This window comes from Diadema setosum, chromosome 7 (assembly GCF_964275005.1).
Source record: "Diadema setosum chromosome 7, eeDiaSeto1, whole genome shotgun sequence".
Classification (NCBI taxonomy): Eukaryota; Metazoa; Echinodermata; class Echinoidea; order Diadematoida; family Diadematidae; genus Diadema; species Diadema setosum.
This window is the reverse complement of record NC_092691.1, coordinates 11,193,160-11,206,198: the sequence shown is the minus strand read 5'-3', so window position 1 is coordinate 11,206,198 and position 13,039 is coordinate 11,193,160. Positions and strand designations below refer to the sequence as shown.

General features: G+C 37.8%; 1 protein-coding gene across 3 annotated transcripts in view; it reads left to right on the top strand.

The window, feature by feature from the left end:
• LOC140230841 (beta-hexosaminidase subunit alpha-like) overlaps positions 1–13,039 on the top strand; it is a 47,665-nt gene that overhangs the window by 19,368 nt on the left and 15,258 nt on the right. For 2 of the 3 annotated variants that reach the window (XM_072310986.1, XM_072310987.1), the window contains exons 9-12: positions 1,178–1,337; positions 4,326–4,503; positions 9,233–9,323; positions 10,535–10,639. In XM_072310986.1, the coding sequence (XP_072167087.1) occupies positions 1,178–1,337; positions 4,326–4,503; positions 9,233–9,323; positions 10,535–10,639 (534 nt within the window). Of the gene's footprint in view, positions 1–1,177; positions 1,338–4,325; positions 4,504–5,767; positions 5,941–9,232; positions 9,324–10,534; positions 10,640–13,039 lie in introns of those variants that run through there. The other variant, XM_072310989.1, reaches the window with a different exon arrangement.

Here is a 13,039-nt window from a genome sequence, read left to right as displayed (position 1 = left end):
AGGTTATTACTATTGGGTACATTTTGAAAGTTCTTCAAAAGTTTGTGGAAGAAAGAATGATTTGTGAAAAAAAAATACAATGATTTGGAAAAACTTGAAAAATAGTGAGCTGAAATTGCATTTTTTTAAGTACATATACATTGAATGACTGCCAGCAATTTCATCTAACTCAGTGCCATTGATATCCAGAAAATTTGCTGATGTGTCTCTGTCTGTGGCTCTTTACTTTAACCCTAACCAGGCCGGGCTTTTTTGGGTGTTCTGTGGCCGGGGAGGGGTTGATTCAACCCCCCCCTTAGATCTCGGCCATCGATCGCGCAATCGCCATGAAATTTGGCACGTGCATTACCTGTGGCGTAATCTACCAAGCTATACAAAAAGAAATGGAAATTTTCGTCATAATAATTACTTATGCTAATATATGCATAAAATCATACATTTTGCTCTAAATCAGAAATTAAAGCTCCTAGAATCCTAATTTTTAGTGAAAACATTCTTTGTAGCATTCCTAACGATGTACTTGAAAAAAAATTTGGTATCAAAATCAATTTCTTATGTATTTTATTGTTTTATGAATTTCTTATTTATGTCTTTGTTTTTTCGACCTTTTGTTTTACTTTTTTTTTTCTGCAAAATTTATGACAGAACCTATATCAAGCATAATTATGCTAAAATTAATTAGTTTCAGCCGATAAAAGTGAAAATATACATATCTTTATGAATAAGAAGAGAAAACTCAATTTGCATAGACTTTACACACAAAATCACGTTTTTGAGCCATTATCGGTCTGACAGGCATGTATAAAACGTTATACAGCGTCGTAACGGTAAGCACGATTTTCACGAAAATGGTGTCAAAAGATGCGCGAGACTTGAAAGTAAAAAGTCAGTGAACGGCGCGGTCAAAAAATTTCGCGCGGCGGAGTAGTCGCGAAAAATGTCGAGGGGGGGGTTGATTCAACCCCCCCCCCGGCCTTTTTAGGGTTAATGGACTTGTTCTGACGTGTGTGATCTAGCTGTAGCTTTGCTGAATATTTTCCACTTCACTGACAGTCAACAATGTACAAGTCCATTCTGAGTCAACATGACTCTTGACAAAATGCACACACCTTGTCCTATTCAACAAGTTCATGGCTCGAGGTTTCATTTTCCCCTTCTGTTGATGCTGAAATGCCAGGAGGAGCAACCCCAATATCACTGCCTTCATGAAAGAGCACAAGTTTGGCACCGATTACAGCAAGCTTGAGGAATACTACGAGCAGAAACTCCTAAACATCATGGCCGACCTCAAGGCTGGCTATGCCGTGTGGCAGGAGGTTATCGACAACCAGGTCAAGGTACGTTCACACTGGTGAAAGTCAATCAGGCAGGCCAGCTTTGATATGACTGTTACTTGTATTTGTCATGAATATGCATTTTGCATACTTGCCAACTAGTAAGATTTTATCAGATTCAGTAAGATTTTTTACATTAAAAATAGCAAAATCAGATTTTCTGTCAGAGAAATCAGATTTTTAAAAAATATTTAGATATAACTTTCATGTGTATTTTCTGAAGATTTGACGGAAAGTAAGATTTTTAACTTCAGCTTGCATAGAAAATAAGATTTTTGCAATCCATGAGTAAGATATTTCATCTTGAAATGTTGGCAGGTATGATTTTGTGCAAAGCCGAACAGGCCACACCCACTTTGCACAAAATGCATATTCATGACATATTACATACAAATAATGCACAGGAGAGAGTACATGTACGTCAGTGGAGATGCAGCGCACATGTTTCTACATTGGTGAAACGTTTTACAGAGTGCAGCGAGATCATGTTGCACAACATTGTTAATACATACAAACACAATTTTAAAAATGTGCATTATTTGTTTTATAAAATGGGTCTATGAATTATTTTTCATGTACGTGTACCTTTGTGGGTGAATACTAGTCAGCCACATGTAGAAGTTGCTCAAAAGCCAAGATGTCCAAATAAGTGTTCCAAATAGACTGAACATTAAAACTTGGGAAAATTGTTTACAGTAAACAAGTAATTGCGCATTGCTAAAGTTGTCCATTGTGTCATTGTAACATCAGTGAGCGTTCATTATGCTTTTTTTTTCTTTCTTTTTTTCTTTTTTTGGTGTGTTTGAATCAGCTTGTGGTCGGGCAGGCGGTGTGATGGGTAATCTGTGGTTGGTCTGTTGCAAATGTTGCAGATCAAAGTACTTCTCCAGTTTTCAAGCAATTCAAATGAAATTTTGCACACCTATTGATATCAGTGTAAAGTTGTGTAGGACACATTTTTTCAATAGAAGCGGAAAGTGCATGGCCATCATACCAGCACATTGTACAATGTAGCCCCAAAATCGGGTATAAAGATTGCAAATTGAACTACTTCTCTAGTTATTTAGTGGTTCATAAGAACCTTCACACACATGAAAAAAAATAGATGTAAAGTTGAGCAGGACATTTTTTCAAGGGTACTGGAAAGTTCATTGCCATGGTAATAGAACATTGAGGCCTCCAAATTAGGAAAAAGATTGCAGATTGAAATTCTTTTCTGGCTTTTATGTTAGTTGGAAGAAATTTGGCACACATAGTCACTGTGATATAAATTTGTCCAGGACAAAGTTTTTAGGTAGCTGAAGTGTGTTGCCATGGTAACAATGCATTGTAGCCCCAATTGGTCAGGAAAAAGACTTGCAGATGGAGCTTGTGGGGTATTAATCATGTACAATTATATTTCTAGTTTGTGTTTTTGTTTTTGCTTTTTTTTTTAAGAAAAACCTTTCAGACCAATATAGACACATTATTACCAAAGTGCTACGCTATATTGATTGGCTTTACATAATTCACCAAGTAGGACGGTGAGACTTTACAAATGCACAATTGAAACAGTCATAGACAGGATGTCACAAGGTGCTGGAAATACTTACGACTTTAAATGTAGAATAACGGAATAATCTCAGTTTACTGGGTAATACACAACAACCTATGACAAAAGTGAGAGGGAACAAACAACAGAAATCAAAAAATTGATATCATTAACATGACCCTGTCATTTTTGATGACAGAAGTATGTCGTAACAAATCCTCTTTTTTTGAGATAAACAAATGATAACACTTGAATCATGGTGGTATGCCTGCATTAAACTACTCCCACATCAAATTGAATATTCAATGAGCTCAATTCTTCCTGGAACCCCCATCGTGATTTGAAAATGAAAAGCTTTTGGTTGTTGTGATACAGCAAACACAAGGATGTATGGTGCGTTAGATTGCACGGAGTGTTCAGTTCAAGTAAATTGAGCAATGCCTGGACAAGATGTACCTGTTGTGATCAAGGTAAATTGAGACGCACTTGTGCACGTGTGGAAGGGCGACTATGAGAATGAGACAGCCGACGTCACTGCAGAGGGATTCCACACCATCCTCTCCTCACCCTGGTATCTGAGTATCCTAGAGAACCCTTACATTCACGACTGGATGAGTTACTACGGCGTAGAACCTACCGATTTTAATGGTGCAGTTACCTAGTGACAATGTTCGACCATGTCAAAGTGGCTGTAAGCCCAGTGATATGTGTGTAATTTATATATATTATGCTACTTCTAACAACCAAGTTTCATCTTGTCCTTATTTTTCGTCAGCAGGTAGATATACTGGAAGAGGGGCATAACTGTCTGTTACTAATCCAACTCTACTCACGTGGATTCTTACTGTATAGTTGTCGCATTGCTCACACTCATTCTGTTCTTATTAGTATTTCTTTTCTTTTCTGTTCTTTTTTGGATGTAAAGCCAGCACCTCAGTTTGATATTCTGAAGATGGACATTGTACAATCATTCAGTTAAGATATAATAGAATATGACACAATCTGGCATAGTGCAAATAATTCAATATTGCAGAAAGGTGTACAAAATAGATGAATGAGTTTAACTACATTGTAAGTATACAGTATTTCCTAAGATATATTTAATTTCTTTCGTGGAAACTTATATTGATTTGAGGCAGTATGACCACTATCGTATGCACTTGTCTTGGAAGGATGATTGCCATGGAAGAAGACTAAAAATATAGAAGTCAAAATGACAATGCAAACTGCGCCTATAACAAAAAAATCCAAGAATTTGTTTACCTCTGTGATAGTGCTGTAATTGTGATGTTACCATAATCATTTTTAAGATTCTGAAAGTGAGTTTGTTCATCTGTGTATAAAAAGCAACCAGTATGCAGGAATCTTGACACCAATTGCAGGTGGAGGGCTTTCTGTTTATTCTTTCACAGTCATGGACTCTACATACATCCTGTAGTATTTCCCTTTCCACTATCTAGGTACTACCAGACACAGTCGTACACGTCTGGAAGAACCCGTACATAAGCGAATTGGCGAACGTCACGGCGAAGGGGTTTCAGACGCTGCTGTCCACCCCATGGTATCTAAATTACGTGGAGAGCCCGTACAGCCAGGACTGGAAGTCGTACTATGGCGTGGAACCTACTGCATTTAACGGTGTGGTGAACACCTCATACTACCATTTCAGTGTCCCTATTGTTTCACACGTAGTGCACTGTGCTTCATCACTGTAATGCCTGCATGCTGTGTCGAATGTGTGTAACCCTCTTGCTTCATTTCCAGATCAAAGGTCATTGCATCCTCGGGAAGCAGGGATTTTTGTGGCCAAACACCTCTTTCATCATCTCATGCCCTTTTTGCAATGCAGCCTTAGGACACATAAGCAGCTTTCCTGAAAATCATTTGTCACACTTGTTTTATTAATTACATTTAAAGAAAATAGGCAAATCATCTTAGTACATTGTAGTGGATGTTCATTCTTTTCAAGCATCACAAATCACTTTGACAAGCAAAATCACAAAACCATGTCTACTTATATGCTTGCCATTAAGTACAATCAAAGAGATGGATATGGGTGACATGAAAGAATATTTTTCATACATAAAAGACGCAATATGTATCAGTAGTTGATCTGTCAAATTTTCGGGCTAGAGGCAGTTTCTTACATGAAGTTCATTCAAATTGAACATGATGTCTTCTCAATCATAATCCCCCCAAAACCCAAACTTTTTGTTTTTTCAGCAGTTGTACATAATTTCCTCAGACTTGATTCAAATAGTCACACTTCACATTATTTTAGGTGCTAAGACACTCATACATTTATTTTAATGCTAAATAAACCCTATTGATGTTTTTACCTAAAGTTTACCTTCAGTTCATACCATGACCCTCATTTTGGTTGACATACAAATGTTTGTAGGTGCCATAACTTACATGGTTTTTTGTTGTTGTTGTTGTTTTTTTTTGGGGGGGGTGGTTGTATTTTGTGTTTTGTTCTCAGTTTTCACATGTGTTCTCACTTTTAAAAAATAGCAATATTAAAAATGTTTTCCATATAGTATACGTCCATGAACAAAGCATTTCATCTGCACACTCTTCAAAGGGATACCCCAGGCATTGCAGACACACAATGTGTATCAGCCCTTCACTTTGTTTTGGCCATTGGCCAAAAGATATTCATCACTACAATATATGTGTGAGGTCTGAGGAAGGGGGAGAGGATTTGGCTGCTCATCACACCATGGATGTGCAAGATCTCTTCTAATCCCAAGTTCCCTAACACGTGTATGTTGCATGTAAAGTCATGTGTCTGTGCATGGAGCTACAGTGTACAAATGAGTTTGTAGCTCCATGGTGTGTGTGTGCTTTTTTTGTTGCCCATCCGCCCCCTCCATGCTTGCTTTGGTTCTCGCACTGGCAGGTGAGCCCCGACACCATTGTGCATGTGTGGAAGGGGAGCTGGGAGAGCGAGGCGGCCAACGTGACCAAGAAGGGCTTCCGAGCCCTCATCTCTTCCCCGTACTATTTGAACCGCGTGGCTAACCCCTACACGCAAGAGTGGCGCAGCTTGTACAAAGTAGACCCTCAGAGGATCAGCGGTACGTTTCTTGCGTCTCAGACCCGTATTCCTTGTGCTGTGTTTTACCGCGTCACAGCGAGTGTGTTGGCCTGCCAAATCTAACCGAATTCAAGCATGAAAATGTAGTGATGTCAGTTTTCATTAGGATTACGTATCCTATGTTCTCAAATACTAACATTTTGGTTTTCTTCTCTTGATTTTGTGACATAATGAGCCAGCACTCATAGCATGGAGGCATGAATGGAGACATAAATCTATATATTCATTCATAGAAATGAATTCATGCTATTTTGAGAGGTGAAAACATGCAGTACGGCTGTCAGTACCCCTTTGTCTGTAACATCAATTTGTGACAATTTTACAACCGATGTTGATCATATTTTGGGCATCAACCGATGAACAGCAATAATTTTTGCATGGACACCTCAGAAATCAAGAAATTGGCATCTATACTGTTCTAGCGAAGCATTCTGAATAGAATGAAGACACAAAATTATGTTCTATATTCTGGCTGTCACAATGTTCAGTTTGAACGTTCCACACATGCACAATAGCGAGTGGCTTCCATTGCATGTTTTGTTGTTGAGTCTTTTTTTGTTAACATTGCACACGTTGGCTGCATGGTCATTAATCTCACAGTTCATCACCCATGAATAACACTCACAAGTTTGTGTACTTGTAGCTTCTCTCAAAAACAAGAGTATTGCCCTTGGGATATGGCAACGGATCTGTGAAATGTTAATGAAATCAACCATCAAGAGAAGATACCTCTTTCTGATGTGCCTGACTTTTCATTGTAACTTGTGTTTCTGGTTAACTGCATGCACTAAAATCATATATATATTTTTTTCTTTTAAGATAATTCTCTTCTGCATTAGTGTGTACTTAATTGAAGTTACTACACTCTATGTGACTGAAGTCTGGTCTGCTGCTCTGTTTCATCTTAAAGCTGGCTATACAGTTAAACTCGCCTAAGTCGACATCGCATATGTCGAATAATCGCGTAAGTTGATGATTTTAAAAAGTCCCGATTTTTCCCCATTGACGTACGTGTATTAATTCACTCACAAGTCGAATTTTGTAAGTCGAATACTCGCCTAAGTCGATGAAATTCCAAAAACACTTTCACGGAAAAACCATTGAATTTACTGTGCCTAAGTCGAATAAGATTTTATTGTGTAATAAATCACTGTCATTTATTATTCATTATCCATTACTCATCTTTATTTTGTTTGTCAGATGAGTTTGAGGTGACAAAAAGAAAAAATGATTTAAAATCAAAATTCAAAGCGATCTCATGGGATCGTTTAACTCTCTTCGTATTTGGAGGTCCGCTGGTACAGCCCTGTCAGCTGTCGCGCTACGTACGTACAACGTTCGTACAGTACACATGCGTTCATTTACATGTACAGTATTGAGCTTGCAGTGTACATGTAAATTGTAGCTTGGCATTTGCAGCGCTGTGCAGTGGAGTGGTATAATGGATGAAGCTGCTGAGTTTTCAAAGCGGAAAGTAGGGGGAAAGTTACGGGCACGGGTAAATCAGAATTGCACCTCTACACGCATTTCAAGCCACGGTATGGAAACTGGAATCAACCAGTAATCGGACCTGTGCCAATAATAATGCACTGTCCATGCAAAGTTAGCCGCGGCCCTGCTGGGCGACCCGTGCTGCGGCACACCGCTCCAGCTCTCGGCTCCAGAGTAGACAACATACATGTACATTAAACATACATGTATGTACCTGTGGTGAAACTGTAAGTCGATTTTTTTTTTGACTTACGCACAAGTCGAAAATCGCCTAAGTCGATGTGTTTTGCTCAGTCCCGAGAAGATCGACTTATGCGAGTTTAACTGTACTTTTCTTTCTTCATTGAAAGAAGAGATATCATGCAGACAACTAAACAAACCTATGAACTAAAATCTGTGTTGGCATCATGGCCAGCTTCAGAAACATCGGATCCCTAAAATTATTTGCAAGCTTTCATGTTAAAGAGGATTTAATTCAATCAGCAAATCCGATCATTATGCTTCTTTACTATTAAATCAACTAGAATATTTGGAATATACAGTGTATCTGCATTGTAAAGATTCTTGCAGCATTTTAGTTTGCAAAACAGAAAATTTTGAGCTCATTTCTCTATCTTAGGTGAAATTCAGCAGCTCTCTCCTGCCATTTTCTTGTAGGTTGCTCCTTTTTTTTTCTATGTTTGTATTCTTTTGCTTTGAAAAATAATCCTTGTTGCTGTGGTGATTTGATTTCAATGCCATTCTTAGTCAGAAGTGGCATTAGGGACTGTTCGAGTCTCATTTGATATATGGAGAACTCTCAAAGCATTGTTTGATACTGGTATATGTGCGTGCTGTTTACTAACACGCAATTACTATAGTACACATATTTCATTACTAACATGATGGTGTTGCTGTGCAGTAAGTACATTGTATGTTATGTAGTCAATGTCTCTGTGATCATGTGAGTGATGTTGTGGATGTGGCAGTTCAACTTGACATTACGTGGAGCTTGGTGCACTAATATCCCAACAATATGTAAATCTCTTCTAATAGTGGTTCATGCTGTCTGTCATGCCTTAAAATGCAGTATTTCTTTCACATGCTCTGTGATTTGATAGCAATGTTCCGTAACCAAATGAAATAGAATTTTTCTTGAAAGGGCAGTATAAATTGAGTCATATCAAATTGTCTTCTTGCAGCATATCATCTAAAGTCATCGACCTATTCCAGACAGACTATGTTTTCCACCTCCAAAGTTCTCATTTACTTCAAATTTTCCAATATCTAAATTTTGTTTCATCAAGCAAGTTCTGTATATGCCAAGTTTCCATTTTTTAATTGTTTCTTGGCATGCTTTGTTTAGCTTTGCTTTTAAACAAGTGATCCATACAACAGTCCATGATGAATAAGAAATTATAAATTAGTCTGGAGCATGGTGCAATAGGCCATTTCGGTTCAAAGAAAATATTAGCCAGTTGTAGACTAGTCCTGTTTATTACTCAGGGATGTGTCTACAAGAAATGCGTGTTATATCAAAATCAGCCTGTCCCTCAACAGGTCAAAATTTGTAGCATAATTGGGTATTATATGTAGAGTAGCAATAATTGTGGGAAAGAAAATAATAACGCTTTATTTCTTCCATCTCTTGATAAAGTAAATGTCATTTTGGTATTTCAGTGCATACCACAAATGGGGTAGATTTGCGAATATTCATATAATTTTGAAACATGATTACTTCCCCCCCCCCCCTCCCCCCCATCAATTAACATGCCTGTAACTGACATCTGATTTCAGGCACTGCGGCACAAAAAGCGTTGGTGATTGGTGGAGAGGTGTGCATGTGGGGAGAGTACGTGGACTCCACCAATGTCATCTCAAGATCATGGTAAAGTATATGCAGGTTTTGGAATCAAATTCTTAACTTTTCTTGTGCCACGTTTACGTGCCCGACTCAGTCAAGGGCGTGCCAAGTTCGCATGTTTTGCCCAAACATACACAACTGCCCAAACCAATTTATAAATTGCCAAATGTCACAGTACAATTGATGCTTCACTTGCGATCTCATTCATGTTGCACGTAGCTTGCACTGTGTCTGTGTGGTGATTGAATATTGGAAGCGCTTTACCCGAGAGGGTTTTCAAATGAATTCTAATTTTGTTTCATGGTTGTTTGTGAAAAAAACCATGCCTCTCAGACCTGGACAGTATTGTACCTACTGACCATTTCAAAGAAAAATAATCATAGATTTGTCATATAATGTACGTCATACCAAAGCTTGGAATTTTTTCTTCAACTTTGCTTATTGCATGTCCAGCATAAAAAAAAAAAAAAAAATCTGCAAGAAGTTACATGGATTTGAAAAACATAATATTTTCCCCAAAGCATACCTTTTACAGTCGACTGTCTCAGAATAATGTGGCGCACAGTGTGTTTACACCGTGGTGCATGAAAACTTAACAGTGTGCAGTAATATCAGTTAATAAATTATCTGAATTTACCCAGTAATTCATGGAAGCTTGGTTTGTTTTCCAGCAATTATTTCCTTGTGAAAAGAGAGCGATTGAAGGAAATAGAATGTTGACATATGCAAAGGTCAAATGTCTTGTTTGAGAATTATGTGTAGCTTCAGTGCAACTTGTTAATACTGAACAGAAAAGAATTTTATTTCCTAACACAGTAGCGCCTAAATTGTCATAAAGTGATGTTGGGTAAAAATGTCAAGTGAATGCAAACATGATATAAGAGTGCTAGCATACTTTCATAGTGTTATATTACTAGATTACATGAAGTAGAAGGTAATTACTATATGGTAATGATTCACTAAATAATTCAGTGGGCCTACATGCCTTTCATCTTCGTTTCAACTCATAAGAGGTGTTAAAATTGTCTTCTTGGTTTCATATCTGACATAGATTCGCCAACTATCACCTCTAATTTTCACTGTAGTTTCCATACTGTGGGAACGAGGATGCATGCTTACCACTTTTATGCCACTGTTGCCATATAAACTGCAAGCTTTCTGTTTAGACATTGCTGTATTAAAAGCACTTACAAGAACACAGCACTCTGGTCTACAATTTTCATTCTCATGCTCAGGCCACGTGCCAGTGCTGTAGCTGAACGACTGTGGAGTGCTAAGAGTGTGACTTCTGTTGTGGATGCTGCTCCAAGGATCCTCGAGCAGAGATGCAGAATGGTCACGTAAGAGAGACTCAACAATTTCGATGTTGTGAAGTTTCATCTTTTATATTCTGTATAGCATTAATGGCATTTCTTTTCATTCTCAAAGAAGTCCCATTTTTGCATTAACCCTAACTAGGCCGGGGAGGGGCCTCCGAGGCCCCCCCCTCGACGTTTCGCGCGATGTATCGCTAACGCGAAAAGCTATCGCCGCGACATTTCATGACTTTTTTCTGTCGAGTCTCCCGCATCTTTTGACACCAAATTTGCGATGCGCGGGTGCGCGGTTCCGAAGTTTCGCATAAATATGTATGTGCATGTTAGACCAAAAATTGCTCAAAAACGTGAATTTGTGTACAATTTCAATGGAAACTGTGCTTACATTCAAATTTCATAAAAGCATGATTATTTTGGGGTTTTATTGATTAAAATCAATTAATAACATATTTTCTTGTTCGGAACAATGTCGTGGACAAGTTTCATCGAAAAAACAATGGAAAACATAAAGTCGAAAAAACAAAGAAATACATAAGAAATTCAAAAAACAATAAAATACTTAAGAAATTCTTTCGGATGGCTCAATTTTTTTCTCTTATATTTGCTTAGGACACTAAAAAGAATATTTACACAAAAAATGTGCCCATTTTGAGCTTTATTTAGTGATTTATACCAAATTGTCTGATTTCATTGCATCATTATGCATAAATTAGCATAATTTAGCATAAATGATAATTTTTAAAAATCTAACTTCGTAGTACTTTAAACAGAGTGTGGTTGGAAATGACAAATTCAAGCATTGTCAAGTTTTCCCAAAATTCCGTTAAAAACCACAAGAATCCTCCACATGGCCACAGTTTAGTCCAAGAGGTAAAAAGTGCTGAAATTACACAGCAAAACATGACAATTCCCTTGATTTTCCACAATTCTCAACACTCCATTTGCATCAACAGTTTTGCTGTAATTTCAGCAAAACTTAGAAGTGCATCTAGGAAGATACTTACTTCTGGCCAGGAGTACTGATATCAGCAGAACAAGTTTTGCTGTAATTACAGCAAATCTGTTGGACTGTTGCAGATGCACAGTGAACACCATGCAGGTGGGGGTCTTTCCTTGCACACTTTTTTTTTGTGGTCATTTATGTGTTGAAAATAATTGTATTTGGAAAAGACTCCTGAATGTACTAAAAGAGACTTAAAGGAAACCAAAACCCAACGAGAAATGTGGATTGAGTGAAAGCAGCAACACTTGTAGAACACATCAATGAAAGTTTGAGGAAAATTAGAAAATCTGGTGCGAGTGATGAGTTTTTAAAATTTTTGGTGTTGGAACCCCTGGTTGAGGAGACTACTAGAGGATATGATGTCATGCATGGACAACAATGAAGAAACTGTAAAGGGAATTCCACAAAAAGTCATTTCTCATGAAAATTACTTATTCTATCAACTTGATACTGATATATTAAAGCGTGTATATACAACATGTACATGTTTAAACTAGTAATTATTCTCCCCTGCTTCCTGAAAGCGTTTAGTCAAGTGCTCTTTCATTATGCTAGAAAAGTGAGTTTTTGTGTAATTCCCTTTATATTTTCTTTATTGTTGTCCACACATGACATCATGGCCTCTAGTAGACTCCTCATCCAGTGGTTCCAACACCAAAACTTTAAAAATTTGTAACTTTTGCATTGATTGTCCAATTTTCCTCAAACTTTCACTGATATGATCTACCTGCACGTACTACACAATCAGACCAGTCACACAACTAGAGAGGCGAGCCGGTTTATGACTTGTTGCACGACTCAATAATGCATACTATGTATAATCAAACTACACATACATGTATATAGGCTTACGGCCGTTGTGGTTTCAGTACAATATAATGTAGCATGATTCACAGAAAGCCCATGACCTGTTGTGAAAATTGGACATGTCAAATCTCTCCACCTGGCAATAAGACCCAGTTACATGACTGAAAACTGGCAGACTGGTACGCTTCCAGTCTTAAAGGGGAAGTACGGTTTGGTTTGCCATGGCACATCTTTCTGTTATTTAGTGGTACCGGTATTAGCAGAATACGTGATAACATTGTGTTAACCGGTAAATTGTGACAAAGGCATGAAGTGTGTGGTCTGACTTAAAGGACAAATTCACCTTTATATACATGTGGATTGAGTGAAGGCAACAATGTTAGTAGAAAATCCGACAATCGGTTCAAAAGTTATGAATTTTTAAAATATCTGTGCAATCACTGCTGGAGGAGAAGACTACTACAGTGTATGATGTCACATGCGTACAACGATATAAGGAAAATAAAAAGAGAATTTCACAAAACTTGACTTTTTGAATAAAGTGCACATTTCCTTGACTTGTTACTGACTTATGTTAGGGGTAATATTATTCCCCCTGACTTCTGAAAGAGAGA